This window comes from Sinocyclocheilus grahami, unplaced genomic scaffold (assembly GCF_001515645.1).
Source record: "Sinocyclocheilus grahami isolate Dianchi unplaced genomic scaffold, SAMN03320097.WGS_v1.1 scaffold51816.1, whole genome shotgun sequence".
NCBI classification, from domain to species: Eukaryota; Metazoa; Chordata; class Actinopteri; order Cypriniformes; family Cyprinidae; genus Sinocyclocheilus; species Sinocyclocheilus grahami.
The window spans coordinates 1-939 of NW_015526167.1; the positions used below are offsets into that span (position 1 = coordinate 1).

The following is a 939-nucleotide window of genomic DNA, read 5'->3' on the forward strand; positions in this document are numbered from 1 at the left end:
GGAACATTCAAGTGTCTTGGCACAATCCAGCACCTCAAATACAAGTAAAATCACACATTTTCACTAATGTTCACATAAAAATTTCGATTTTCCACAGTGCGAAATATTTTGTATTTGCATATCTATTCTCTTCACATCTCTTATAATATTTTCCCTGCAGATTTGGTGATGGATATGTGGTCACCATGAAAATCAGAGCAGCCAAAGCTGGCACTGTACCAGATCTGAATCCGGCTGAAGCGTTTATGGAGAGCACATTTCCAGGCTGCATTCAGAGGGAGAAACACTATAATTCTCTACAGTATGAGATTGCTTCCTCCTCCCTGGCCAAAATCTTCCAGCTAGTCTTGGCCAACAAAGAAATGCTGAATATCGAAGATTACTCAGTGTCCCAGACAACACTGGACCAGGTATTTCATATGACCCTGCTGGCCTAGATCAACCTGTACCATTTAGATTTTCAAATATTTGTCAGTATCCCCTTATGCGATATATTTAAGCTTGGAAAATGTATGACTCCCTTAGTCCAAAACAGGGAGAACTTTTATAGGTATAGCAGTATTTTTGATGGTGCTGTCCTCCTTCTGGGACATGATATCCCAAACTAGACAAGCACAGAATACAACAGTCCAGTTCAGGGTCAGATTGCCACAAGCATCCATCCGTCTTGTGAACGCCATCATTTGTTTCCAAGCCTGCATGTGACAAATGCACTGGAACGAGGACAATTTGGCTCTTTATGTAGTCTCACTCTCTTTGTTTCACTCCCTGTAGGTGTTTGTGAATTTCGCAAAGCAGCAATCCGGAGACGATGATGCCATTGTGTTGCACCCAAGGGCAGCCGGTGCCCGGCGGGACATGAGAGTCTTTCCAGTGAAAACGAAAGCCTGAAATCTTCACTGAAGAGGGTCATTTGAGCAGGTCAATTGGAGTCATCTG

The 939-nt window shown here is 43.0% G+C and overlaps 1 protein-coding gene across 1 annotated transcript; it reads left to right on the forward strand.

Annotated features, from left to right (window-relative positions):
• The first annotated feature begins 6 nt into the window (after positions 1-6).
• LOC107580922 (retinal-specific ATP-binding cassette transporter) lies at positions 7-933 on the forward strand. The gene is made up of 3 exons (XM_016266534.1): positions 7-44; positions 161-410; positions 775-933. The coding sequence occupies exons 2-3, from the start codon at positions 186-188 to the stop codon at positions 889-891; spliced, it is 342 nt and encodes a 113-aa protein (XP_016122020.1). The 5' UTR covers positions 7-44; positions 161-185; the 3' UTR covers positions 892-933.
• The last annotated feature ends 6 nt before the right edge of the window (positions 934-939 follow it).